Source organism: Mercenaria mercenaria, chromosome 19 (assembly GCF_021730395.1).
Source record: "Mercenaria mercenaria strain notata chromosome 19, MADL_Memer_1, whole genome shotgun sequence".
Lineage (NCBI taxonomy): Eukaryota > Metazoa > Mollusca > Bivalvia > Venerida > Veneridae > Mercenaria > Mercenaria mercenaria.
Window position 1 is genome coordinate 25,429,352 of NC_069379.1, and position 27,255 is coordinate 25,456,606.

The window sequence follows — 27,255 nt, forward strand, 5'->3', positions numbered from 1 at the left end:
GAAAAAGGAATACTTGTTCCAGCCCAAGGCTATTTTTTTATATTTTTGTCCATTTAAGTTGTACTTTTTCTATTTTATCGAGTTTCACATAAAAAAAATTAAACAAACTCTGCACATACCTTTGGTAATGTATACCTAATCTAAAACAAAAAGAAAATTGATAGGTCACCATATTAGATTTCGCTTAAATCAAATTACAACGAGGTGGGGTGTGGCGGGCATTTATACAACGCAGGTTGGTACGAAATACTCTTTCAGTGTTTGAGCAAATGACTTAGAGATATATCAAATTATCAAACGGCAGATTTCTCAATAAGCAGATTTTAAGGTGTTTCTGAAGCATTTTGATGTCATACAACGGTGAAAGTTTACGCCTTTCTCCGAACAAAACCTATAGTTTACGAATACGGATGTACGGTATGGGTACGGTGCGGGATTAGAAACAGCTGTGACTCAATGCAGAGTTCGAGCGCCGGTATAAATTACAGACTCCAGTATATGTCGGATTGAAGCAATTTGAACTAAATGTACTTTAAATGTATATATTTTGTAATCATGGTGATACTTACCCTAACATTTAGTCAGTATATTATACATATTTTACATTAAATGCATGCGAACAAACAATAATTTGCGAATTTTTGCCGTACGCAACATTAGATAATTGCGCAGAAAACCGCTCCAACTCTATAGTGTGCTACATCGATTAGAAACACAACCAAATTGGCACGGTGTTGGGGTAAATATCGACCCGTCCGGAAAAAACTGTAGCGAGTGCCTTTAATGTGACGTTTTCATTATATACCACCTTAATATGACGTTTTCATTATATACCACCTTAATATGACGTTTTCATTATATACTACCTAAATATGTTGTTTTAATAATATATACTACCTTATTGTGACGTTTTCATTATATATCACCTTAATATGACGTTTTCATTATATACCACCTTAATATGACGTTTTTATTATATACCACCTTAATATGACGTTTTCATTATATACCACCTGAATATAACGTTTTTATCATATACCACCTTAATATAACGTTTTTATTATATACCACCTTAATATGACGTTTTCATTATATACTACCTAAATATGTTGTTTTAATTATATATACTACCTTAATGTGACGTTTTCATTGTAAACCGTCTTAATATTACGTTTTCATTATATACCATCTTGATATGACGTTTTCATCATATACCATCTTAATATGACGTTTTCATTATATACCACCGTTATATGACGTTTTCATTATATACTACCTAAATATGTTGTTTTAATTATATATACTACCTTAATGTGACGTTTTCATTGTATACCGCCTTAATATTACGTTTTCATTATATACCATCTTGATATGACGTTTTTATCATATACCATCTTAATATGACGTTTTCATTATATACCACCTTAATATGACGTTTTCATTATATATCACCTTAATATGACGTTTTCATTATATACCACCTTAATATGACGTTTTCATTATATACCACCTTAATATGACGTTTTCATTATATATCACCTTAATATTTTTTTATGACGTTTTCATTATATAACACCTTAATATGACGTTTTCATTATATACCACCTTAATATGACGTTTTCATTATATATCACCTTAATTATGACGTTTTCATTATATACCACCTTAATATGACGTTTTCATTATATACCACCTTAATATGACGGTTTCATTATATATCACCTTATTATGACGGTTTCATATCAATTTTAGTGATTACATGCTGTATAGGAATTTCGTTTCAGACACCTGGTATACAGGTTTTGACAGATGTTGATCATTTTGGTTGGGCACACCCTAACTACAAACGGCAACTAAACTGTAACAATATCCGTAAGTTCTCAGTTATTTAACCCTTACCCTGCTACATTTTATAATGTACTTGTCCATCTTTCAATTAGGACAGTACCATTTACTGTTAAAAGGGGTGCTTACCAAAAAGATACTGACTGAATGGAGAACAGTGCAGACCATGATCTGACTGCATAGATGTGCAGGCTGATCTTGATCTGCACTGCTTGCAAAGGCAGGATCAATTGCCGCCAGCAGGCTAAGGTGCGACTATGACAAACCCACATGATTTTCGGTATCGTACACTTGCGAAAAATAAAACTCATTTCAAGTTACATTGTTGCAAATATTTTCTATAACTTGACGGATTTTTATAAGAAAAAAGCTTCCTCGGCACAAAACCTCAGCCACGAATTCTCAGTGCCTTCTCTTAACCCTTCACCCAAATCCCAGTGTGTACATTACCTTTATGTTTTGTCCGTTGAAAACATTTAGAAAAGTCATGATTGGGAATGTCTGACAGATGCTTTGTGTCGAAGAAAGCACTCATTTTCTTGTCTTCGACGCTTTTTATATTATAAAAGTCAGTAAAAATAAATTAAAGGCACAAATGTTACCCAAATCTAGCAAATTCCGCGTTTGTATGATAATAAAATGTCACGTCGGTTGGCCACCCAGTATAAACATTAATTTTCTATTCTGTAAATCAGATACAAGGTACAAACATTAAAGTTTGTCATTGCTACTTGAAATAGACATAAGGGGACGTAATCCTAATATTAGCTATTGCGTACAAATACTGTCATGCATGTTCTGAAATACGAAGGAAGATACCCCATGTGAATACGAGTTTGACTGTAAACGAATGAGAACTGGCAAGACAGGTTGTCACTGTATCTGCTCAGGTCGTTTCCTTTTGTTTAAAATATGGCTGACACATTTTCTGTTCTGAACATAAAATACATTTAATTTAGGAAACATTCTAACACGACTTGATTCATTTTCCTATTAAACAAAGAAGGCTGAAAGTTATGGGTTATTTAAGAAATAATGTATCTCATTTAGTGATTTGTCGCTGAATAAATCATTGTTTGGAGTTCAGATGCGATGGAATTATATCACGAGGGCGCAGCCCGAGTGATATAGTAATACGCATCTGAACGACAATGATTTTATTCAAGAGCAAATCACTAAATGAGATATATTATTTCGATTCTAACACGTTACCAAGGACTTTAAAGTACACCCCTGACGGCATTCATTAAATATTTGCCCGTTTTCAATCGGTTTATTTTCCAGCGCGCCGCTATGCCGTTTGACGCTCTGACGTAAGAATTGTGACGTCATAACAGTGAATTGTTGATTGATTATTCACTGTTTGCAGCGGATCGTGTTAGAATTTACAACAATTCACTGTTCTGACGTCATAATTATTATGTCATATCGTCAAACGGTATAGCGGCGCGCTGAAAAAGAAACCAAGATAGATGAATAATGTTATATCTATTCCATTGATTTGTCGTGGAATAAATCATTGTTTGGAGTTCAGATGCAAAGGAAGGGCGCTGCCCGAGTAATAATATGAATTAAGGCACCGCCTAGCATTGGGGATTTATCTTTTATATATCCGCTTAGAAAGAAATATTCAACGCTCAAGAAAGTGAAACTTTGCTCTAAACTGTAGTTTACATTTATTGCATGACTGCGGCATTTTCCTTTGAAGTTTTGTGTTTTCTAAATTCTGGTATCGCCACGGTTAGCCGTGCTCTAAATTCCGTTGCACACAGGTATCGCTCACAGTTTTCTCTGTCTGGGATGTAGAACAATACACACAAATTAGCAAGTGTTGCTGTGATAAGGTATTAAGGTATTGAAAATGATAAGCTATTTGAAATAATTTATTACTGTATTTCTGTAGTTCTCTACGTCTTGATTTAAAACTTGAATTTTTAAATAACATAAAATATAACTGCAAAAATGATTATGATATTCTATTCAGTTTAAAAATTCAAATTACGTTTCTGGCAAAGCTTTACAATATGCTCTAGATGTTAATTTCATCGATACTTGAAACGTTTGTTGATAAAATTAGCCACGTGGGGTTTGTTTACATTCCCTATTTCTCCAGGGTTCATGACCTCGTTAACGCCCCCCCCCCCCCCCGGCAAATTCAAAATTTTAGCAGTTAGTTTAAATTATTTTTGAAACTCTATTTCACAACTTTTTGTTTTGAAAAACAATTACACCAATTGATAAAGAATGTTTCAATGAGTATTTATGCACTTTATAACTTTATTTTCAGTAGTTTATTTAAAATCTTGAAAAAGGGATCTGATGTGAAGCATGCATAATTTATATAAAAACCTGCACAGCGCCATCTACTGGCTTTTATATGGTAGTTGGGGGTTTACCATGAAATGTTTCAAAGGGAGGCTCAAGAGGGGAAATATTTTTAAATATTTTAAATTTAAGATATTTAAAAAATGTGTTCAGTTTACTGTTTTTAATCATGCAATAAATCAGTTAGACAATACATACGCGTGTGTTACCGGCGAGTATCATCATGCTTGGGAGAATCTCAGGGAACGTAATTTGATAGCAAACTCGCCTCTACGAGGCTCGTTTGCTACCCAAATTACGTTCCCTGAGATTCCCCCGCGCATGATGATACCAGCCGGTAACACACTTTTATGTATTATCTAACTTATACTTAGTGTCATCATACCTCTTACAGCGAATATCATACTTTGCAAAATTTACGGAAGCCATGCCGGTGACGTCATTCAGCGTTCTCGCACTAGCTTTTAGAATTTTGTTTTGTTTGTTTGCACTCCACGCAGAAACTTGACGGTCTTTACACTTCCTTACTGTTTTAAAAGTGTTTTTCAGTTGCATGTACAATTTTCATTACGAAAAAGAAGTAAAATAATCATGTTAGCGCGGTTTACGAGTTTCTATGACTGATTCGGGGTGCTCGGATGTTCATAAAGACAACCAGTCAGCGGATTTTACATAAACCGGAACCGGAAAACATCGAAAAAATTGCCTCAGTATATGCAAATAGCAAAGAGGAATATCTATATACGGACGTTACCGTCTTGGGGATTTTCATCCCCTATAATAATACGCATCGGAACGACAAACATTTATTTTATCCAAGAGAAAATCACTAAATGAGATATATTATTTCGATTCTAACACGTTACCAAGGATTTTTAAGCATATCCTTGCCGACGTCCATTAAAAATTTGCCAGTTTTTGTTGGTCTCTTTTCCTACGCGCCGCCATACAGTTTTACTCTATGACGTCTGAACAGTGAATTGTTGTAAAATGGCCTTCTTTGTTATAAAGGTCACGTTAGAATTCTTGTTAAGTTTTATTTCTGATAATTACTTTCTTTAACTTTTGTTAAAGGTTTGAATATTGCTGAATATACTAGAATGGTTTGTTGAATCTACTGTTTTACAAGTTAAAGCATAGCAAAAGTTCCTTCTAGGGCAAATCTATATAAATATTGTTCATCAGTGTGTGGTACCCCAGGACTGGACGCAAAGACAAAACCATTCTTCCTTCTTGACATATATTCGTTTTTTTCCCCTGTTTAACATAATAATGTAGTGATTTGATGCGCTAACAGTCTACGTCATCGAACACAGCAAACTTGGTGGTCATTGATCATGTAATTCATGGCTATAATTTAGTAGTATCTATCCTAAATCTCGAGAGTGTGACATCCGGGATCGATGCGTGAATTTTTTTGCGCACAATGAGAGGGTCGCAATGGGGTTTGTTTTCACATATTAAACATGCATTCGAAGGTAACGATGTATGTTAACCTTTTTGGCAAATGACATGCTTGGCCTGTTTCAACAACTACACTTTTCCATCCTCGGGTTTAGTAGCCTAATGTGTGATCCGCAGAACGCGTTCAGCCAGAAAGTCGCCTCAGTTAGGAAAGAATAATTTTAACGTCAGAGGTTATTTCTAAGGTTTTTCTAACCACGCAAGTACACATAACATTTATTTGGAAAACTGTTTCATCTGTTTTTAAGATACAAATATATGACCTGTAAAAGAAAGAGCATGTAATCAATACACACTTCACAGGAATGTGACTATGCGAAAGCAGTTCTGAACAATTTATCTTTCTGTTGTAGACCTGATTTTAGCTTCATATGCGCTGTGTTTTTACAAGGGCAACATGTATAAACAAGACGAAAAGTGGAGGGACGGTTGTAAATACGAGTGTACATGTACAGACGCCGTCACAGGATATTACAAATGTAGATCTGTGTAAGTTGTATAATATATTCAGCAATTGTCCAAACACACGCATGTTACCATGTCCGTAGTTATATCTATATTTGTGTAGAGGTTTCTATTTGGTATGATATTGTGCGTATTTATGGGCCGTAGGTGTAGGCACAGTATTCAGTAGTCTAGGGTTATAAAAAAAAGTTGCTGGTTTGGAGGTAGTTATGTATAGTTAAATTTGATATCAAAATACAAAATACATTATATAACGAATTCGGTATATCCAAGTTCATTATCCGTGTGTTTTTATATCAAATATATAGCAGAGAAATCGGGCCAGAAAAATTAGTTACTTATAATCGAGATTTCCTTACAACCGAGTTCGTTATAAGTGAGTTTTAATATATAACGAATTTTTATCACATGTTTGACGTCGCGGGAGTGTAATGAAGCCTTTAAATATCAAAGTACTGAAAGTACAGAAAGACTGGCTACCACAAAACACTGAATGAAAACTGTGCGTGAAAAATGTTTGCAAAATCTTAGATATATATCATTGGTTTTCCATATCAAACTAAGGCAAGCATAGGGTATTGTTGTGATGAACCATCTTGATTAACTTGTGCATCCAAGTTAAAGTTCAATCGAGAAACATAGTTTATCGGACGTAAACATGGGTTCAAAAGAGGAAACTATAGTTTACGCCCATTATCCTGTGTGTTCGCTCGACAATTTATGTTAGTATTCGATAATCCCAGTTTTTCGACCAAGAATGTAATTATTGGATAATTTGATTGCCGAGAACCATGAACTTGGGTTTACGAGCGTGAACCATAGTTTACGAACGTGAACCTATGTTTACGTTCGAAAGACTTGGTTTCTAGAACAAAACTTTGATTTTTGGTCATTATCCTATGTTCACGAGCGTGAACCTTTGTTTACGGTCGTAAACCCATGTTCACTGTCGTAAACGTAAGTTCTTGATCGTTAAAATATGTTCACGATCGTTAACTATGGTTTACACTCGTAAACCCTGGTTTACTCCCGCAAACATAGGTTCACGCTCGTGAACTTAGAATAACGGCCGAAATTCAAAGTTCAGTTGTAAAACCTAGTTGAAACCTTGGTCTACGGGCGTGTTTTCGCTCGAAAATATGGGTAAGTATTAGAAGAACATGGTTTTACGTTCGAAAACCCTAGTTTATCTACTGTTAATCCTAGTTTTTTTCGACCGTGAACCTGGCTTCACGTTATTATTGGTCAACTGGCTAGCCATAACCGTTTATTTATGTTTCTAAAAAAACAATAGTAAACATTGAGGGACATAATATCAGATAAAATATAAAGGTAACAAACACAACATCTATATTTCGATATGCAATCCCAACCACACACACTCACATACACACACACACATCATGAATGTATGAACACTGATTAGATGGGGCGATTTTCTTGTCGGTAAGGGGGACAATTTTGGGCTCGAACCCCGCTATAAACCAGACTGTTAATGATTATTGTCTAGTAATGTTCCTTCCCGAATACGATGGTTAGGAAAATTGACGTACCCGTAATAATGTACTTCTTTTTTTGAAGAGTTCAATTCCTATCATGAGATTACTTAAACTAATTTTTCAGGAGGGCGTAGTTCAAGCCCCACTAGGACCAAACTTTGTTAATTATATTTATTTTTTTTCTAGTAAGATAAACTGTTTCTTTTTCAAGACTTGTTATCATTGATCTGTCGTACAAAAGCGGAAATGTTTTATTTGATTAGCCATTTCTTGCTGTTTAAAATGAATTTAACCTGAAGGATGAATGTTTAAACATCTTTGAAAATACTTAGTTACATTTGTAAAAAATCTTGATTTTGCATTTATTCTTTAGTTTACAAAGTTTGGAAGAAATGGAGGTAGATAGGTTTTACTTCTGCTCTATGGGTCTTTATGAGCGCAGAGAGCAAGGCCATGATTTTTAAGAGTTGGAGCTTAATTTCTGTCCGATTTTATCCTTTTACTCGAGGCTCCGCAGAAAAATTGTTATCGACAATTTATTTTGTGTTTTGTAATTGTTACGCAATACTTTGAGGTTTCATTTAAAAAACATAATGGTAAAATGAATTCTCTGCTATCGTTTTGCGCAATGGCTATCACTTTGAAATTTGTCTCTGTTTCAGCTGGAGGAAAAATCAAAGCCTTGAGATGTCTGATGGTTGCGGGTTTTGCTAAATTTATTTTTTGTTTAAATGCAGATCTAAAAGTATATATGTATGAGAAAGAAATATAAATGTGCCTCATATCTAAGATGAACTTTGCCTGAACTTACATGAACTCATCTAAGTTGCGAGCTAGAAGTCAGTGATGTAACCATGGGCTGGAATACCTAATTAGTGACAGATCTTGTATAATTTTAATGGTCAGTGTCAATGCATGAATAGAGGTTGAATAAGAACTGCTTGATCATTGATAATTCATCCGCATTGTTCATGAATGGGACTACTTTGTGTAGCACATAAACATCCTTTGGATGTGATTTGGAATCAAGTAAAGATGCTATATGATTGTCAGAAAACACTTGTAAAAAAAACAACATAATTTATACAAAATTAACAAATAAAAAAACAACAACAACAAAAAACAACGACACGGTAAAAGTCGTTAAAAGATGAATCACAGTGCGAAAATATGTTAACTTCAGAATGTATCAAGTTAATGCAATTGTTAAATACCCCAGTCACACATACGGCGCGGATAGCTACGTCTATCTACGGACAGAAACGTAGTAATCCGTATCTATCCGTACCTCACAGTAGTCATTCTTATTAATCCGTACAAAAACATGGTCAAAACGTATTCAAAACTTTTTCCAAACTTGCAAGTTTCTCCAACTTTTGAACATGCACAAAAGTTTGAGCGAACCGTAGCCATTTGAGCGTGACTTTAGTCCAACTTGGCTAAATCTTATTCATCCGTAGTTAAACGTATTTAAACGTAGTTTTCCGTGCTGTTACGTACCTCGCCGTAGCTGAACGTAGTTATCCGAGGCTGCTCGTACTTAAGCATAGTTCAACGTAGTTTACCGCAGACCCGTCCGTGCACTGGGCAAGTTGCAAGGCGCAGTAAAACGTAATTCAACGTAGTACCTCGCACCTATCCGTACTTATTCGCGTCCTGTATTGTTTTGTTTGTTTCCTGTTTCTCACCATCTTTACCGTACTAAGACGTACTGCTCCGTAGTTATACACCCACAGACTAATCCTACCCGCACCGTACCTCAACGCACGGACATATCCGTATGTGTGACTGTAGCTTCACATTACCAATACGGGTTCACTATCTTAATATAACCTGAAAACAGTTGAAAACGTGTGTTAAAACAAAACTCACTTACATATACGCCCCCACCCTTTAAGCAAATTGGTGACAAAGCACTTTTTACATTATATCTTTCAGTATTCGTCAGAATATTTAAAACGAATTAGTATAAAAAAAATAGCCTAGAAAGGTATAATGTGGTCATTTGTCTCTTCTCACGTTACTGTGGCAGTTCCGCGCAGCGACTACGTCCCGTATTGCAAATAATCTGAAAGACTTGACATAACTCATATCACTTTAAGTTCACTTTAATTGATATTTCATATTTCTTATTTTCCATGCTGTGTCAGGTCGTCAAATAACGCGCAGTTTAACTAATATCGACGATTGATTCTCGGAACCAGCGTTTGTTTAATTAGCTACTTACAGACTGGGGGCATGATCTATAACGTAGCGGTCAACAGTGTTGAGTTACGAAAAAGTTCCATTCATACGGACATTTCATCATAGAGGCGAATTAATTTACCATCATTATGTAATGTTTTCTAATGTTATCTTTCAAGTATTTACCGTTAGAAAAATAAAACACTATTATAACATGTTTTAGCAAATAGTTCCATTGAAACAGGTAAGTTTAACAATCTTTATACAACTCTATGGCAAAACTGATAAACGTGACGGACTATTTGAATTGCGCATGAAATAATATTTTGTGTTGTCAGTCTCAGCACCTGTTAAACTTTGTGGAAACTCGATATATTGTTATAATAGTCTGGCGAATAACGCCAGCCTAAAAATGATAATTTACACTAGCTAGTGTAATAAATCTTTGACGTCGACGTCGTTTATAGTATAGGGAACATTGGTCAAATTGACTTGCTTACATAGTAAAAGAAATTGACATCCCTTGATGGATGGCAGAGTTATTGACCGGACAAGAAATATACAATGTTAACCTTTGACTTCTAAGTGTGGCCTTGACCTTGGAGCTAGGTGTCTGGATCTTGCGCCTGACACGTCATCTCAGTTTCGTCACGTGAGTGCAAAAAGTGGATAACTCATTAACTAAATGAAGGACGTATTCACTATTTGCGCTAAGATGACAATATAGGGAACGTTTATGCAAAGTAATTTTAAAATCTCTTCATTGATGGAAGAGTTATAGAACGGACAAGAAACAAACCATGTTAGACTTTGATCCTCTAAATGTGACCCTGGCCTTAAATCTAGGCGTCTGGATGTTGTGCATGATACGATTTTTCGTTATGGGGAATATTTATGACAAGCAATTTCAAATTCCCTTGATGAATGTCAGAGTTATGAACTGGACATGACACAAATCCTATTAACCTTTTACTTTTTAACTGTGATCTTTGAGCTAGGAATCTGGGTCTTGTACATGAAACATTGTCTGATTATGGCTAACATTTATGCAAATATATTTCAAAATCCCTTCATGAATGGCAGAGTTAGGGATCGGACACAAAAACAGACCCTGCTAAAATTTGACTTCCAAGTGTAACTTTGACCTTGGGACTAAGGATCTGAATCTTGCGCCTGACACGTCGTCCCATTATGATAAACATTTACGCCAAGTAATTTCGAAATCTAATGATGAATGGCAGAGTTACGAACCGGACACGAAGCAGACCCTATTAACGTTTGACTTCTAAGTGTGACATTGACCTTGCTCGGGGGCATAGCAATAAAAAAAATACTGTAGTGTAAATATAATGTTATTTGCTGAAACATCGTTTTAAGATGTAAGGGTACTTTAATAAATAAACAACCTTAAAAAATTATCAAATGTTTGTGTTAAAATTCACGAAATATATCATACTTAATAACTTAAGAATAATATATCACACCCTATAAACGACTGTACTCCCCCTCTTCCTCTTGCGACTTATCTAAACAATAAACAGACACGCTTAAGGTTAGAAATCGTCTTGAAATTAATTATTTTGCTTACATTTTATGTGTATTTAAGTTTAACAATAAGTCTAACATAAATATGTGTTTATGGTGATAAAATAGAGGAAAATGTTTACAAAATACTGACAAAATGTTGACTGATCATACTCATTGCATAAAAATTCACTCGACCAAGTCACGAAACTGATGAATAACACGTCAAATTGATTTGTAATATAATAATCAATCCATGATGTTTTTCTGATATAAGCATACATACTCCATAAATATATATGTAAATAAGATGTTGCATATCTGTTACGTTTTTTGAAAGAAACTAATTTTAATATAGTCGGCAAAAAAACATTCACTGTGTGCTGACATGCAAATTTTGATATTAAATTTTAATCTGAACGCGTACATGTATTTGCGACTGAAACTGTATTCCATTTTGCGACTACATTCAGCGATTTATGTCATTTAAAGGCGTAAATAAACTAAACAAAATGCATACCAAATTGTCTCTATTGATCTGTCGTCATGTATATAATGTCATTAAATGTCGAAACTCTCGTGCTATGCATGTACTAATCGAATGTGTGTGTGTGTGGTGGTGGGGGGAGGGGGGGGGGGGGGGGAAACTGAAAGTATATACTACTATGTCATGCAAGAAATTAACCGTCTGTCTATTCCTTATGGAAGTCACGCGAAGAAATGTTACCTGTCGACTTCAAAATGTCGATGAGATGAGACAGGAGTGGACTATAGGTTGACCCCCGTCTGTCTGTCTGTCTGCCAACAAAATGATCCTCTGAAATGGCACGAGTTCTGCCACGTCTTTGTTTTAATGTCATCGGCAAGCTGTGTGTTATTTGGTAAGTTAAATGTATGGGAAATAACGGTCAAATCAGGGTGGGTAGTCAACACGACGAATACATGTCTAGGCGCAGCTAAGATACCTGTGATTGCACCTACCTTAATATTTCACACACACATTTAGGGCAATATGTAGTGAACACACTTGTACTATTTTTAGCTCACTTGTCACATAGTGACAGTGTGAGCTTTTGTGATCGCCCTTCGTCCATTCATCAGTCGTCTGTCCGTCCACAATTTTCTTGAGAACATGATAGAGACCACATGTTGTATTTGATTTTTATCAAAGTTGCTCACAACTTGTATGGGCATAATATCTCGGTTCCTTTCGAAAAGTGACCAGATCCCATCATGGGTTCCAGATATCTAAATAATATCAAGATTAACATTCTGAAAAAAAAAGTTTCATTACGATATGGACACAAATGTGGCCTATAGAGTGTTAACAAGTTTTTCCTTTGCTTTGACCTGGTGACCTAGTTTTTGACCCAATATAATCCAGGTACAAACCTGACCTAAAAATTATCAAGATAAAGAATCTGACTAAGTTTCATGAACATACAGTCATAAGTGTAGCCTCTAGAGTGTTAACAAGCTTTTCCTTTGATTGGAACTGGTGACTTAGTGTTTGATCCCAGATAACCCAATATCAAAGTCGCCCAAAATTTTAATGAGGATAGCATTCTGACCAAGTGTCATTAAGATTGAGTCAAAATTGTGACCTCTAGAGTGTTAACAAGCTTTTCCTTTGATTTGACCTGGTGACCTAGTTTATGAACCAAGTTGACCCAATATCAATGTCGTCCAAGATTTTATTGAGGGTAATATTCTGACCAAGTTTCATAAATATTTGGCTAAAATTGTGATATCTAAATTGTTAACAAGCTTTTCCTTTGATTTGACCTGGTGACCTAGTTGTTCAGCCCAGATGATTCAATATCAAACTCGTCCAAAATTCTATTCAAGGTAATATTCTGACCAAGTTTCATTAAGATTGGACCAAAATTGTGACGTCTAGTCTAGATTGTTAACAGTAAATTTGTTGACGACGGACGAGGGCGACGGACGACAAATGACACAGGGTGATCACAAAAGCTCACCTTCAGCACTACTTGCTCACGTGTGCTAATAAACCCTCATATTTTCCTCTTATTGCACTTCTGCTTGTAAAATGGGGGCTTATTTCATTTGCAGAATGTATTTTCAGTAAAATAAGGCAAGTTTCGTGTTAAATTCCGTGTGTTTTGGCAAATACAAAGACAAAACTAAAATACAGCTGTTAACTGTGCGACGCTATCAAAAAAGCGATCAACAAAGGGTAAGTGGATTCAATCTATCGCCGTTTTACTACAAATCACCCATTTACTGTTCATATTTTCACAGCTTATTAATTGTAGTTTGCGATGATATATCGGTTTCAATAGGTTGAAATTCTAGAAAATATAGTCTTGTGCGCGACACATCCTCTCATGATGGTCTCATGATGATGAACATTTGTACCAAATCATTTCAGAATCCCTTAATGCATAAAGAAGTTATGGCACGGATACGGAAAACAGACATTGTTTTACATTTAAGAAGAAGATGGGCATTATACATATTGCCTATGTTTGTGTGTAAATTTTAAGAGAGGTAGGTGTAATAGTATTCAAGAAATTGCACGACCAAATTCACGAGGACACATATACAAACCGACCGAACAGACAGACCGCATGGTGACTTCTATACATCACCCTCCTTCAGACTTCGTTTGCGGGTTATAATTATGAAAAAAATACTACAGGAGCATTGGAAACGCTGATATCTTATAAATAAGTCAGTTGCAAAAAGGCATACAGTCTTTTTTTACGAAAGTCGCCAACACTGTACAGCTAGTACTGAAGCAAACATGCATACAGTCAGAAAATCACACCGAATCTTCTTTCATTGATTGTTATAAACAGATTTGAGAAATTAGCAATGATTTTATTTTATTTTACCAAACTAGTATTGTTTCTTTATCCTTGAAACGGTGGAATTTACATGTAGATCATTCTTCTAGCAAGAATATATGTACTTTTGAAGCCGACAAAGCACAATTTCTGGACAAAATCAGTGATCAATCGATTTTTTTTTGCCATCATTTAACCTGTAATCAGTCTAACACATAACATACAGAAACAAATCATGTTCAGTTTCCAAAGATACAAATATACATACCATCAACGCATAGCAATCAGTTCAAAATGGTGTTTTCAACTTTTATCTGTCAGTTTATTGTTTTGATGAGTCGCAAGAGGGCAGTACAGTCATTTATAGGGTGTCAATTATTAAGCAGCAGTATCTCTGAGTTTAATTTGTGCAATAGACATTAGTGTACATTTATTTACAACAATGTCACGGGTCAGAGAGATAACAAAGAAACCGATAGGTAGACTGGCTGTACTCTTCACAAATACCTTGCGAAACTGTAGGGAATCTAAAGTGGTAGTATATTCATGGCACGAAGAACTAACACTGACGCCTTAAAGATACCTACATAAAAGTTGATATTAGCTATTCTTGCATAAAAAATAAATTTTTCACTGGATCCGCCCATGAATTAACGGGAGAAAAATCGTGTGCAAACAAGGCCATTCATGTGCTGTTAATACCCGATTTTTATTTTTGTAATGCTTTTCTAGGGACGTATATGTATTTCTGCGCAGATTGACATCTGGTATCTGCGTCTTGTTTCTTTCATAAAAACCTCTTCTTGAAGCATAAAAGATGCAATCTAAACCATAGAATGTTTTGCTGTATCAGTAACTAACGCCAAATGCGCTGCCCCCAACAATTTTCGTACTCGTTTCTTCCCTTGTTTACTCCCCTTTTAGAACCCGGCGTCGATTCAGATTTTGTAGACAACCGTGAATATTAAAGAATCGCGTGTAACCTGTGCGATTCTTTGTTTTTAGGAATCATATATATAATCTTGGTAAGTATCAGTCGGTATGTGTTTATCTAATTTCCCGAAGAATTTATATAAACAGCTTGGAAGGTTGACACTACGTTCGTACTCATCCGTACTCCAAACTGCACCCGCACTCGTTTACACTTTTGGCATAACTGACGAAATTAGTACTAGAAAAAGACATATCATGGTGAAAGTGACACAAGAGCAACGCGATCTAGCTGTCGGAATGTTGCTAGCCGAGACACATTTACGACACGTGTGTAATTATTTTTGCAATTTCAAAAGAATTTTGATATAATCTGTTTGTAGCTGTTACTTTGATGATTATTTCCGTTTGTAACCTTATTTCCATTTACAATAACCTTCAGTCGTTGGTTACCTACCATCCGCGCTCACTTGGCGAAAATTAACCCAAGTTCAATTTATTGAAGTGACCGATTTTGGATTTTGTTGTATAATTCCGTAAGATGGATTTTTCCAGCACCGGTAAAAATACCGGAAATCCCCGTCTGGTATGCAAGAAAATATAAACTGACCGATTAGGAATTTTGTTGAGTGTAATTGTAACATTTGTTTACTAATTAATTTATTACAGATGCCCAAACTATCAACAATTACCATCTAGCTGCACTTTTGTACGGGATCCAAATAACCCGTGTTGTCAGGTACCGCAATGTACGTAAGTTCTACATGTTTGTTCTTTTAATTATGACTCTTCTGCTAAAAATGCACGTCTTTTCTTTGAAAACGGCCTTGAGATGAGATGAATGTTTGAATGACGTCGAGTTGTGTTAATTAAAGAGTAATTATGTCGTAATAATGAAAAGGGTAATGGTATCATAATAATTGAAGAGTAATGACGTCGTAAGTATTGAAAAGGGTAATGGTATCATAATAATTGAAGAGTAATGACGTCGTAAGTATTGAAAAGGGTAATGGTATCATAATAATTGAAGAGTAATGACGTCGTAAGTATTGAAAAGGGTAATGGTATCGCAGCAATAGTTAGGAGTAATGAAATCGTAGTTATTATACCCCCGCAAACGAAGTGTTGAGGGGGAGGGGGGAGGGGGGGGGATTGAGCTTGTCGGTGGGTCGGTGGGTCTGTTGGTTTTCATGGTTTCACTGTAACATAACCCAAGAAAGGCTCAGCAGATTTGAATAAATTTTGGTACACAGGTGTAACATCATAAAATACGGGTCATGCCTACAAACTAGTATTTTTGACGTAGTTATGGCCCCTTTCTAGCTTAAAATTTGCCAAAATCACAGTAACTCATGAAATATTTTTTGTACACAGGTGTAACATCATAAAATACAGGTCAAGTTAGACTGCCTACAAACCACCGCCCCTTTCCAACTTAAAATTCGTCAAACTCATGGTATCCGGACTCATGAAAGCTTTGACAGACTTAAATAATTTTGAAACATATGTGTAACATCGTCAAATATAGAACAAGTTCGACTTTGACACTGGCTACAAACCATAAGGTTTTCACATAGTTATTATTATAACCATGGCCACGACTAATTTGTTACGCTTGTCCATGCACTTTCTTTGAAACTAATGGCCGGATTTTGATATAAATTGCAGCTCTTGTCGCTAGTCTAAATAATAATGGGACCTCAATTTGTCTACCCAGAGGGAGATATCGACCAGTCAAAATGTATAACGATATTCAATTTGTGGCCATTTCTTTCTTATGGTTGCCATACTTCTGTTACAAGGCCGTATTGTGGGATTATAATCCGTCACTCCTGTGACAATTCTAGTTGAAAATGGTAATGGTATCGTTAAAACTGAAAAGAGTAAGGGCATCGTTATCATTGAAAAGAGTAATTTATCCTAATAAATGAAAAAGAGTAACGGCTTGTCAATAATTAAAAAGAGTATTGACATCATAATCGTTGAAAATAGGTATGGCGTCGTTATATTTGTAAAGTTTAATGGTACATGTATTGTAATGATTTATAAGAGTATGTTTTCATGATTTGTCAAAAAGAGTAATTGCTATATATCTGAAAAATGTAACGATGTCGTAGTTATTGAAAAGAGAATTGGCATCGTAATATTGAAAAAGAGTAATGACATCGTAATAATTGAAAAGAGTAATGACATCTTAATTACTGAAGAGTATTTACATCGTAATAACTGGAGAGGATAATGGCATCGTAATAACCGAAAAGAGTAATGACATCGTAATTACTGAAAAGAGTGATGACATCGTAATTACTGAAAAGAGTAATGACATCTTACTTACTGAAAAGAGTATTTACATCGTAATATACTTTTATTTATGTAATCACAAGCAGCGTTTCTGGAATCTGAACCAGCCAGGTAATCTGATCTCCACAAATAAATGCCAACTTCTCCACATGAATATGAGGTGGAGGCCAAATGATATGTTGAAAAGAGTAATGACATCGTAATTACTGAAAAGAGTAATGACATCTTACTTACTGAAAAGAGTATTTACATCGTAATATCTGGAGAGGATAATGGCATCGTAATAACCAAAAAGAGTAATGACATCGTAATTACCGAAAAGAGAAATGATATCGTTATAACTGGAAAGGATAATGGTATCGTGGTCAGTGAATAGAGTAAAGGCATTGAAAGAACAGAACAGGATATCGTAATCATTGAAAATAATTATGGTATCGTGATAATTGAACTATCGCAATTTGAAAAAAAAATGTAATTGCCGAATAAAATCTGGAAAGAGTAACGATATCATAATTATTGAAAAGAGTAGTTGCATCGTAGTATTTGAAAAGAAATGAGTAATGACAATGTAATTACTGAAAAGTGTAATGATATCGTAAGAACTGAAAAGAGTAATGATATCGTAAGAACTGAAAATAGTAATGATATCGTAAGAACTGAAAAGAGTAATGATATCGTAAGAACTGAAAAGGATAATGGCATCGTAATAACTTAATAATGACACCGTAATAATTTTTAAAAGAAAAATTGCATCTTTATTACTGAAAAGAGTAATATCATTTCACATATTAAAGAAAAGAGTAATGATATTATAATGAAGGAAGAGGAATGCGGCATCATAATTAAAAAGAATATTTGACATCACATTATTCATAAATATTCATGTTTGTTCAGTTTTACAAATTTTGTTACAATCGGCAGAGTATCTTGGTAGTTGCATAAGATACAGATTTACAATGATTCCAAGGGTCATTCAAAAGTTTTTAGAATTTATCCAATTCAATTTAGGTACATTAGGTCCATTAGATGGAAACAGCAATATTTACAAGCAACACAAAATGAAATATGATCCTTTGATTTAAAACAAGTAGTTTTTTCATTTTTAAAGGGTCGTTTTCGCGTTTATTTGGATAATATCGTCTTTGGACACATATTGTTTCGTTTGTTTCTCATCATACAGTACTATTGAATGCCCTGTGTGTTAAAACTGCGGCCTCAATATTGGAAAACAACATATGTTTTCATGTTTTCATGTTTTCATGTGATTTTGACCTATATGCGATTAGCTTATCACATTTATTGAATGCCGTTTTTGCAATTTTGCTGGCATACATAATTTCCAGGCAGCAATTCATTAATAATATTTAAAAAAGCAGGTTTGAATACTCTTCAATCGCGAAAATTGGGCAGTTGAGGTAAAAGTTATGTTATACATACAGAATTAAGAAATATATATTTTATAGATCTACTTGTAAAACACGTAATACTATAATGAAATAATATTTCCTACATTAAAGCGTAATGGTATAATAATAAAAAAAACAAGCATGCTATTCACCCATAAGTTTCTTATTAGGATGAGTTGTCGCACATACACCAATAACAATTTCTGGTCTGTGTAACTTCTGGCCATAGGAAATCTTTTGATTTGTCACTTTATACGGCATCCTGTAGATCTGAAGGCTGCACACAATTTAATATGTAATTTACTTAAAGGGAAAGGCAATGTTGTTCTTATGTTAATTCCGTCTGCTAGGATTTCTTAAATAAAGAAGTGAAAACAATTTCAAAATCGACTTAAAAATGATATAGTTATTAGCTTTTAAATATTTATCAAAATGACGGCCAATTTGTTTCCACGGCTGGCGGATTAATTGAATTTCTAGATACATACATGTATTTGAACTGTATTTACTTATTTCTGTAAATTAATTTCTCTACTTTTGCCAGTTATAATGAAAGAAATTACCATGTTTTACATCTAACACACAAGAAAGATATGATTTAATGTACAAACATGTAGTTATTTGCTAAATAAAGAATTCAGCAGTGTGTAAATGATGTCATGAACACACTAAAGATCAACCATTTTCTTAAATTTTGAATTTTTTTCAATAGTGGTCCGATTTTTAAAACTCTTTCAGGCTTGAGGATGGCTTTCATACAGAATTAACTTATTTTCAGGCATTCCTTACCCTTTAAATCCCAAACATGTTAGTGTTCCTATTTCGATTTGTTTTATCAGCATCTATGATATCCCATCGCTGAATACTGTGAGCTCGAAACAACGAAAGGACTATATTACGATGTTGAAATGTCGAAATTACGGAATTACCATGGTGAACAGTCGAAATTACGACGATGAAAACAAACGACAAAACGATGGTGAAAAATAGAAGTAATTTAAGTATCGTACTTTCCAGTTTTCACCATCGTAATTTCGTTGTTTCGACTTTTCACTATCATGAGTTTGACATTTCACCATCATCCTTTCGACTTTCCACCATCGTACTTTCGGCTTTTCACCTTCATAGTTTTGTAGTTTCGAGTTTTCAGCATCGTAATATCAACTTTTTGATGTCCATGCGTGTACCTGTGCAAGAACCTCTATGTGTTGTTCTTCTGTATGTACCTTTCTCTATTCCTCTGCATGTACCTTTATATTTACCTCATATTCGTCTGTATGCTCCTCAGTATGTACCTCTGTATATCTGTAAATTTACCTCTATGCATGTATATTTTACTGTATGTTCCCTGTATGGTTCTCTGTATGTTACTCTGTATGTACCAAGGTATGCTGCTCTGAAGATTCCTCTGTATATACCTGTAAATAGTCCTCTTTATGTACCTTCAATGTATGTCCCTTTCTATTTTCCACTGCATGTTCCTTTGTATGATTCTCTATATGTTACTTGCCCCTCATCGATGTGGGTTCGACCCTCACTTCATGACATTTTTGTGAGGAAGCCATCCAGCTGGCTTACGGAAGGTCGGTGGTTCTACCCAGGTGCACGCTCTTAATGAAATAATGCATGGAGGGGCACCTGGGGTCTTCCTCCACAATCAAAGCTAGAAAGTCGCCATATGACCTATAAATGTGTCGTTGTGACGTTAAACCGAACAAAATAGATAAATAAATAGATATGTTACTCTGTATATACCAAGGTATGCTGCTCTGAAGGTTCTTCTGTATATACCTGTAAATGTTCCTCATTATGTACCTTTGTATCCCTTTGTATGTTCCACTGCATGTTCCTCTGTATGATTCTCTGTATGTTACTCAGTATGTACCAAGGAATGTTGCTTTGAAGGTTCCTCAATTTATACCTTTAAATGTTCCTCTTTATGTACCTTTGTATCCTTTTGTATGCTGCACTGTATGTTCCTCTATATGATTCTCTGAATGTTCTTCTGTATATACCTGTAAATGTTCCTCTCTATGTACCTTTGTATCCCTTTGTATGGTCCTCTGTATGATTCTCTGTATGTTATTCTGTATATACCAAGATGTGTTGCTCTGAAGGTTCTTCTGTATATACCTGTAAATGTTCCTCTTTATGTACCTTTGTATATTCCTCCATGTGAACATGATATTTGTATTTAATCAACACTGCATGTACATGTTTATGTACTACTGTAAGTTCCTCGGTATGTATCTTTTTCCTGTTCCACTTTATGCGCCTTTGTATATGTACATCTGTATGTTCATCAGTATGAACCTTTGATGGCTTTTTTTTCTGTATGAAGCATGTAGGTTCCTTTCTATGTACTTCTGTTTGTTCCTATATATGTACGTTGGTATATACCTTTGATTGTTGCTGTATGTACCTCTGTATGTTCCTGTGTGTGTACATTTATGGGTTCTCCAGTGTGTACCTCTGTATGTTCCTGTGTGTGTATATTTATACGTTCTCCAGTGTGTACCTCTGTATGTTCCTGTGTGTGTATATTTATACGTTCTCCAGTGTGTACCTCTGTACGTTCCTGTGTGTGTACATTTATGGGTTCTCCAGCGTGTACCTCTGTACGTTCCTGTGTGTGTACATTTATGAGTTCTCCAGTGTGTACCTCCATGTTCCTGCGTGTCTCCATGTTCCTGTGTGTGAACATTTATGAGTTCTCCAGTGTGTACCCCTGTATGCTCCTGTGTGTGTACATTTGTGGGTTCTCCAGTGTGTACCTCTGTATGTTCCTGTGTGTGTACTTTATGGGTTCTCCAGTGTGTACCTCTGTAGTTTCCAATGTATGACATTTCTAGGTTCTTCAGTATTTAACTCTGTAAGTTCCTCTGTAAATAGCTCTTGAACCTTTCTAAGTTCTTCTCTATGTACCTCTGTATGTTTCTCTGTATGTATCTGTGTATGTTTGACTGTATTTAACTTTCTAGGTTCTTCTGTATGTACCACTGTACGTTCCTCTGTAGGTTCATTTACTGGAACTGGAACTGGCACTAGTGGTACTGGAACTGGATATGGATATTTTTTATCTAGTAAGTAGAATTTCCACAAGAACTTGAGTATTTCATAACTTGTTGTGTTTTTAGGTGTATTTATAAACACCACCGGCTACTGGTCTGGAGGAATCCTTCAGAGTGTTGTGCAAGATACAAAAGAGTTTTAATAACCAGAACCTTCTCTTGTTCTTCAGTGTGCCAAATTGAAAGTATCCGTACACGGGACTCTTCTCCGAAAGACTGTTAGTAGTCATAATTGGATCTTACTCTCCATGACTGTCCGGCGTCTTACTACAGAACTACTAGCTTCGCTGTAGCTTTAAAAATTATACGAATTGTTTTGTTATATGAAATCGTCTCATAGAGCATTGAGAAGAGAAATGGCGTTAAAAGTTGCTTACATTCTATTTCAAACACAGAATATTTATGTCTACAACTTTGCTAGCCGAGGTCTCCGTGGCCGAGTGGTTAAGGTCGATGGTTTAGAACAATTTACCCCTTATCGATGTGGGTTCGAACTCAGAATGTTGAATTCTTTATGGAAGGAAGCCATCTAGCTGGCTTATTGAAGGCCGGTGGTTCTATCCAGATGCCCGCCCGTGATGGAATAATGCACGTAGGGGTACATGGGGTCTTCCTCCACCAACAAAAAGAAAAGAAACTGAAAGCCAAAATACTTTTTGCAACACAAAACTGTGCAAAGACTTGTGGCCTCTGCAGTAATACTGGTAGGAGATGAAAATAAATAACAACCTTATACTCACAAATTAAGGCCTGTTTACTACAAGTTGATCCGTTAGATTCAATATTAGCTATGGACATTTAACAAATCTTAAGCGTTTTTGTCAGTAACTTTAACGTTATCTGAAGGTGTATTTACAAGTTCATTTTTTACCTGACTGTCGGTGATTTTTTTCAATCGGACAAATACATTCACAAGAAAAAAAGTCAGGCAGCAATAAACTTTGCTACGATTTACAGCTGAAAGGATTGAATTTGTAAAAAAAGTCATTTTATAGGGGCGGTGCCAATCTTTTATTAGGTCATTGACGTAATAACAAAAATCAGGCAAGTGTGATCGGAAAGTTTCCTTAGAGTTGTATGGTGGAATGAATAAAATTATGCTAGTACATTATTTGAATTTACTGTATTATGACATTTGTTACTAATAAATTTTCTAAATGAGTTTAAGAAACTTAAAAGATATTGGCAAAATATCTATGTGTTGCTTTAGTTTGTTGAGGGTATTTTGTAGATTATTTGTCATATTTTGGATATACGTATGTTCTCATATATAACCCCCATGCTAATATATTTTATCTTACTGTTATTTTTACGTTACAGCAAGAAAAAGAGAGTTTTTATAGTTGGTGGACATATTCAAAACATGACAAAAATTGAAAGAGAGTTTTTATAGTTGGTGGATATATCCAAAACATGACAAAATTTATTTTTCCATGGTTTTTTTTATGTTTCATTGAAAAAGGCGACAATTAAGCTGTTGTCCTCAGTATATATCTAGTATATTTTGTAATAGGTTGTTGTTTGTATTAAAGGTCCACAAACAAAATTATGTCTAACATATTCATTACCTGGATGTCCCATTTGCTTCTAAAGCTCTTCATATCTACACGTGTCTATATGTCCAATGTACTATGTTCTTAGATAGCTAGTTTACTTTAAAATGCTTACAGACCTACAGTATATTACACTACACGTCTATACATTTTTCGGCGAATGCCGTTATAAGAACGATTTCGTGACCTTGACCGACCCATGCCACGTGACTTTAGTTTGCAAATCAAACTTCTTGATAACGCATTATAGATATATTTATCAGAATGAAAGATTTATGCAACACTTTGCCTGATTGGACGAGAGTGTCAGTTTGTTTCACTCTGCTGATTGTGCTACGCTGAGTGAAATGTAGACAAAGCGTTTATCCTAAACGACGCTGTTCACAGTTTTAAAGCTAACTTTCGCTCAGTATATTTAGCAAGAATATTGATATATCTCAAAATGATAAGTAAGTTTAATAAACATGATAAAAACCTGTTCAAATACCAACATATATCAAATTAAAGAAAGAGCTGAATACGGTCTGCGTATCACATGAATAAGGGTGTGATAAGAGTCTTCTATATAGAGAAGTGCTTTTTAAAAGATTTTCCATGTTACAATTGTCGTCTGTATATGAAAAGGTTTCTTGCTTTTGTGACTTATTCAGATTGCATATTAAAATGAGTAGTTGTTTGCTTTGATATATTTGTTATAAATTATTTAACTGATTTAATATATATGAATATTTTTCTTTAGTATGGTATGCAAATATTGAACTCAGTTGAAATCTGTTTTATTATGTATATGCTATATAATGACTGAATCTCATTACATTGAAATGAAGGTACGCTGCATACAGTTTATCTAGGTGATATGACTACGGTCAAACTTTGCTTATGAAATAGAAATATTGAAATAATTACAGTTGTATGTGTCCCTTGACCTTCACTTTTTTATAGGTGTGACGTCATTGTCCAAAGATTCATGAATAGCGAATATGCATTTGTTAAAGCGGGATCAGTTGGCCTATTTTAGGGGCCGCTAAAGCTAAAAATAAAAAATCCTTTAATCGATTTTTTCTCATGTATTCTCATCAAACTTAATTTGTAGCATCTTTATTAGGCCCACAGCCAAGTTTGTTCAGTTGGGACATTTGACCCCTTTTAGGGGCTGCTAGAGCTAAAACTAGAAATGCCTTTAGACAGCGTCTCATGAACAGCTTGATGGATCTTTGTCATACTTGGTCTGGAGCATCATTATAAGGTCCTCTTCCAAATTTATTTATATAGGAACTTGGGCCTTATTAGGGACCACTATAGCTAAAAGTAGATATGCCTTTCTTCGCATTAACCACTAAAATGTAACGGATTTTTATCAAACTTGGTGAGTAACAATATCGTAAGGTCTCCTGCTGTTTTGTTACAAATGGGAATAGAGACAAATTTAGCTAAAAATATAAACACTTTTAATGACCTCTTCTCATGAACTGCTTGATGAATCTTCATCAAACTACTGCTGTAATTGTTCGTCTAAGGATAAACGAAACAAAATTGCAACCCTACGAAACCTTTGTGAAAAATTAAAAGAGAACCATTTAAATTGTTAAAGTGCGGTGTTTAGTTTTGCAATTTGAAAAATGTTAGATGAAAGATGAATGTTAGATGAAATTTTTATAAACTTCTTTCCTTATTACAATTCGCCGACCATCTTTTTTAAAGATATTTCTTGTTTTCATTTAACTTGAAGGTTTAAAGCAGGTGCAGCACACCAGGGATTCTTTCCCAGAGACTTGGATCTGGACAAACTTTACTGTCGGGTATATAAACCTTTATTCACTTTGTACGTTGTCACATGATAATAGGCTATCTGACAGATTGACGCTTAGTAGAATTTAGGATTCTTTCACTGGTTGTAGGTGCAGATGGGAATAACCGGCCTCGACGGTAACTATTTAAGGCGGTAACGAGGCTGTGCCGAATAACCGCGTAAACAGTTACCCGAGGGACGGATATTCACATCTTCATTTACAGCCAGTGATAGAATCTTTTCTTGCATACCAAATTCAAATAGTAAAAATAAAATCAAACGAACGACTTTCTTTTTAGAACTATTTTCCCAAGGCAGCGTATTTAAACAAAGCATGGGAAATCTACGTTCGTAAAAACAGGAAAGACGTCATGACGTTTCAAAGACAAATAACGATGTTTAGTTCCGGATTTGTGTTCTCGCTAGCAGTGTAACGTTATGTGTTTTACTAAACTTATGCTTTTTGAATCGAGAAATATACTAAAAGGAACAAGAGGAACTACCAAGGTGTTGGACGTTTATTTCGTTTAATGAAATAAACTATAGATTACTACATAAATCTGCTACTATATGTAGTTCGTAGTATGTCATTAAAGCACGAGAGTCATCTTTCACCCCGGGATGTAACACCGGTGAAAATACTAGAAATCCCTGTCTGGCGTGCAAGAAAACGCTGTTTGATGAGAATTAATTTAGAATATTTTCGTAGAATCGGTGATTTGGGTCATAGTGACAAAAGTAATATCTGTCTAGATTGGCCTCTTTCTTGTTGGTCGGACTTCTTTTTAATTGAGGTCAATATCTTATTTGCTCAAGCTTATATTTTATGCTCCCAACCTTCGAAGAAGAGGGAGTATATTGTTTTGCCCACTGTCTGTCTGTCTGTTTGTCGGCACTATCTGGTTTCTGATCAATAACTAGAGAATGTTTAGGCCTACAGTATTTGAACATGATATAATGAATTTATCCCGTCACTTACAGTATTTTCGACCCGATATCAGGGTGCCGTATATCTTTTTTGATATACCGTCAGTTGACACGTGACCAGTGATATACGGTCAGTTGATCATGTGACCTTATGATCGATATTGTTGTCATAAGAAATTTTGCATTGAAACCATCACCATTGTGTTGGAAATATCCGAACTAAGAAAATGAGTGGTCAAATAATGAGTTTTTATTCAAAAACGAAGAAGTTATTGCGATCTGTAATTGTAACCACATTACTGTGTCGGTGATTACGTCATTATATAAGTGACGTCATTACAAATATGACGTCATTAAAACGGTTGTCGCACACTTATTTTTGTAAAACAAATTGCCAAATATCGGAAAATGAAGTAATGACAAGATAAATAGAAAAATAGGTTAGTGCCGTAGATGAGAAAGTTTATCTGGCGAGGTGGAGGAGGTTATCGGTTGAGCCGAAGGCGAACCTGATAACGTCCGGAGCCGAGCCAGATAAACTTTCTCCATCTTAGGCAATGACCTCTAGACTGAAAAACGGCGTATTATCTAAACAACGCTTTTGCATACAGTCATTAAACTAGGATCATAATTGCCTAAGGTTGTTTATAAGGTTAGAAGGCCAAAGGTCAATAACACAATGACTGTGCGACTGAAAATAGCTTCCACTCTGTAACTATAGAACACTTTGGCCTACTGGTTAACCAGTAGTTTCCGGACCGAAATCGCTATTTTTTGCCAGTAATTTTCAAACAAAACATAGTAGAAACATAAAATTTTCACAGAAAAAAGCTAGGTTCTTCGTTAACACCATGCAAAATTCGTATTACACTTGCGTTCATAACACAAATGTAGATGAGGCCTCAAACGGGGCAATTAATTCCATTAATATCTCAGTTAGTCCGAGTAGTTTTCGGACCTTTCATTGTAAAAGTTGTAAGCTTTCTGTAAAAGCAAAGATTTCCGATTTCGTTATATATATTCAAAATTAAAACATAATTCTAAGGCATGATGATGATTTGAAAAGAATATTTCAAGAATTTAACAAATACCAGATTTATAATACGCTCATAACAGTTACGTCTAATTACGTTTGAATGACGTTTGCAAGCAACGTCAC

General features: G+C 35.1%; 2 protein-coding genes and 1 long non-coding RNA gene across 3 annotated transcripts in view; 2 read left to right on the forward strand and 1 right to left on the reverse strand.

Annotated features, from left to right (window-relative positions):
• The first annotated feature begins 1,782 nt into the window (after positions 1 to 1,782).
• LOC128551262 (uncharacterized) lies at positions 1,783 to 15,804 on the forward strand. Its single transcript, XR_008368748.1, has 3 exons — positions 1,783 to 1,872; positions 5,988 to 6,123; positions 15,719 to 15,804. It is a non-coding gene; the product is annotated as an uncharacterized LOC128551262 (long non-coding RNA).
• A 4,236-nt stretch (positions 15,805 to 20,040) lies between these two features.
• LOC128551001 (putative uncharacterized protein FLJ46204) lies at positions 20,041 to 21,442 on the reverse strand. The gene is made up of 3 exons (XM_053531236.1): positions 21,179 to 21,442; positions 20,702 to 20,843; positions 20,041 to 20,174 (listed from the first exon to the last, which is right to left on the reverse strand). The coding sequence occupies exons 1-3, from the start codon at positions 21,440 to 21,442 to the stop codon at positions 20,041 to 20,043; spliced, it is 540 nt and encodes a 179-aa protein (XP_053387211.1).
• A 741-nt stretch (positions 21,443 to 22,183) lies between these two features.
• The window catches only part of LOC123541930 (C3 and PZP-like alpha-2-macroglobulin domain-containing protein 8), a 28,155-nt gene continuing 23,083 nt past the window's right edge, over positions 22,184 to 27,255 (forward strand). The window contains exons 1-3 of the mRNA XM_053531237.1: positions 22,184 to 22,283; positions 22,457 to 22,531; positions 25,110 to 25,179. Coding sequence (XP_053387212.1) covers positions 22,184 to 22,283; positions 22,457 to 22,531; positions 25,110 to 25,179 — 245 coding nt within the window. The remainder of the gene's footprint in view (positions 22,284 to 22,456; positions 22,532 to 25,109; positions 25,180 to 27,255) is intronic.

What these genes read in the sequence shown, in the direction of transcription:
- LOC128551001 (XM_053531236.1), bottom strand. Translation starts at nt 21,442, where the DNA reads ATGGAGACACGCAGGAACATGGAGGTACACACTGGAGAACTCATAAAT. An exon ending in ACACACAGGAACATACAGAG is followed by an intron (nt 20,844 to 21,178) that starts GTACATACAGCA and finishes TGGTATATACAG; the next exon opens with AATAACATACAGAGAATCAT. An exon ending in GCATACAAAAGGATACAAAG is followed by an intron (nt 20,175 to 20,701) that starts GTACATAAAGAG and finishes GACTATTTACAG; the next exon opens with GTATATACAGAGGAATCTTC.